The sequence below is a fragment of the Alligator sinensis genome, unplaced genomic scaffold (genome assembly GCF_000455745.1).
Source record: "Alligator sinensis unplaced genomic scaffold, ASM45574v1 scaffold1840_1, whole genome shotgun sequence".
NCBI classification, from domain to species: domain Eukaryota; kingdom Metazoa; phylum Chordata; order Crocodylia; family Alligatoridae; genus Alligator; species Alligator sinensis.
Window position 1 is genome coordinate 193,432 of NW_005843337.1, and position 1,571 is coordinate 195,002.

At 39.1% G+C, this 1,571-nt stretch overlaps 1 protein-coding gene across 1 annotated transcript in view; it reads left to right on the top strand.

Moving 5' to 3' along the window:
* Nucleotides 1-983, top strand: part of LOC102387317 (probable ubiquitin carboxyl-terminal hydrolase MINDY-4) — a gene marked incomplete at its 3' end in the record, with an annotated part of 38,553 nt that extends 37,570 nt beyond the window's left edge. Inside the window, exon 11 of the mRNA XM_025194899.1 lies at nt 877-983. Within this exon, the coding sequence (XP_025050684.1) occupies nt 877-983 (107 nt within the window). The remainder of the gene's footprint in view (nt 1-876) is intronic.
* Between the last annotated feature and the right edge of the window lie 588 nt (nt 984-1,571).

The window sequence follows — 1,571 nt, forward strand, 5'->3', positions numbered from 1 at the left end:
CTCCCCTCCCCCCCGCCCCTACTTACCAGCTCTGATTCTGGCTCCAGCTCCCTGCTGCAGCCACTGGGGACTGCCCGAATCATCAAATCTCTCCATATCGTTTCCAAATCGATTTGGAGAGCTTCAAATCGATTTGGACCTTTTAATTAGTCCCCTGATTCAGTTCGGATTCACAGATTTGGACACCGAATCGGGCTGAATCTCCTCCAAATCGAATTGGCACCCGAAGCTTTGCACAGCTTTAGTAGACACCTTCCTGAGTCTGAACTGCATGTTTAGAGTTAACTGCTTGGGGATCTCCTAGAAGTCAGTGGGAAATCAGTCTGCTTTTTCCAAGGCTAGCTTTCGCCCAGATTATTTAGGATGTTTAACAGTAAACTTATTACATTTAATAATAGCCTATATCATTTTTTATAACTTTAATATAATTAATTATTATAATTAATATAATATAACATTGTCTTAGTTATGCTAGTTTACAACAGGAAGAATGGAGCAGTGGTTAGGTTAGTACTTGGAAACCGGGGTTCATTTCCCAGCTCTATCGCAGACTCCTTATTCAAGACCAACAAGTGGCCTTCGGCAAGTCACTTAGAGCCATATTTTTAAACATGCCAAAATGATAGAGAGGCATATAATGGCATTTCTAAACTTCCCAAAGCCTGTTACACATTCATTTGGTCTCAATTAAATCAAGAATGATTAAGGACCTAATCTGGTTAGACACTTTGTAATATCCCACCCAGGGACAGATTTTAAAAGTATTTCAGCATCTAGCTCCTATGGATTAGACACCTACATCCCATTTACAATCCAGGCACGGGTGCCAATCTGCCTCTTTAGGCATCTACATATTTTTGATGATTTTGTCCTTAGTGTCACTGAATCTCAGTTTCTCATCAGTAATAGTGAAGGTGATAACAATTCCCTGACTCAAAAGGGTGCTGTGAGGATTAAATATTCGGAGGTACTCAAATTTGAAGGTAACGGGGCCAGATAAAGTAGCTTCTCCCAGTCTTGTTTATCTTGAAATAGTTCTTTTTCCACCCCCTCATCCTCATAATTTGAAAGTATTTTATTTTTACATATTTTGTATATGAGAGAGGCTCTAGAAATATGCAGAAATCCTCTAAGGAATTTCAGGTTAACAAGCAAACTTTTTATGTGCACAAATAAAAAATTCCTTTAGGCACCTAAATCATTATGGAACGGTAAGAAATATGTTGTTTTATTCATAAGAGAGTCATATTTTTCTTATGATGAGTCTGCCTTCGGCAGAAACTGTTTCTGGATCCGGAAAGGAGAGAAGTCTTCCTGGTTGAAATGGGGTGAGGTGCAGCTCTTCCTTGCATTTTCAAGGTATTGGCAGCTCATATGAAATATTTGTGCAAGCTGCATGGAGAAAATAGGGTATTTTCTTATTGCGCCTTTACATCCATCCTCCTCTAAATGTAGTTTTGGTAACACCCATAAATTCCTGAGTATCTATATTAGAATACAAGGGATGATAAGAGAAGGCTATGGAGACAGTATTTTTATCTGAGCGTCCTCATCTGTTATCTCAGATGTCC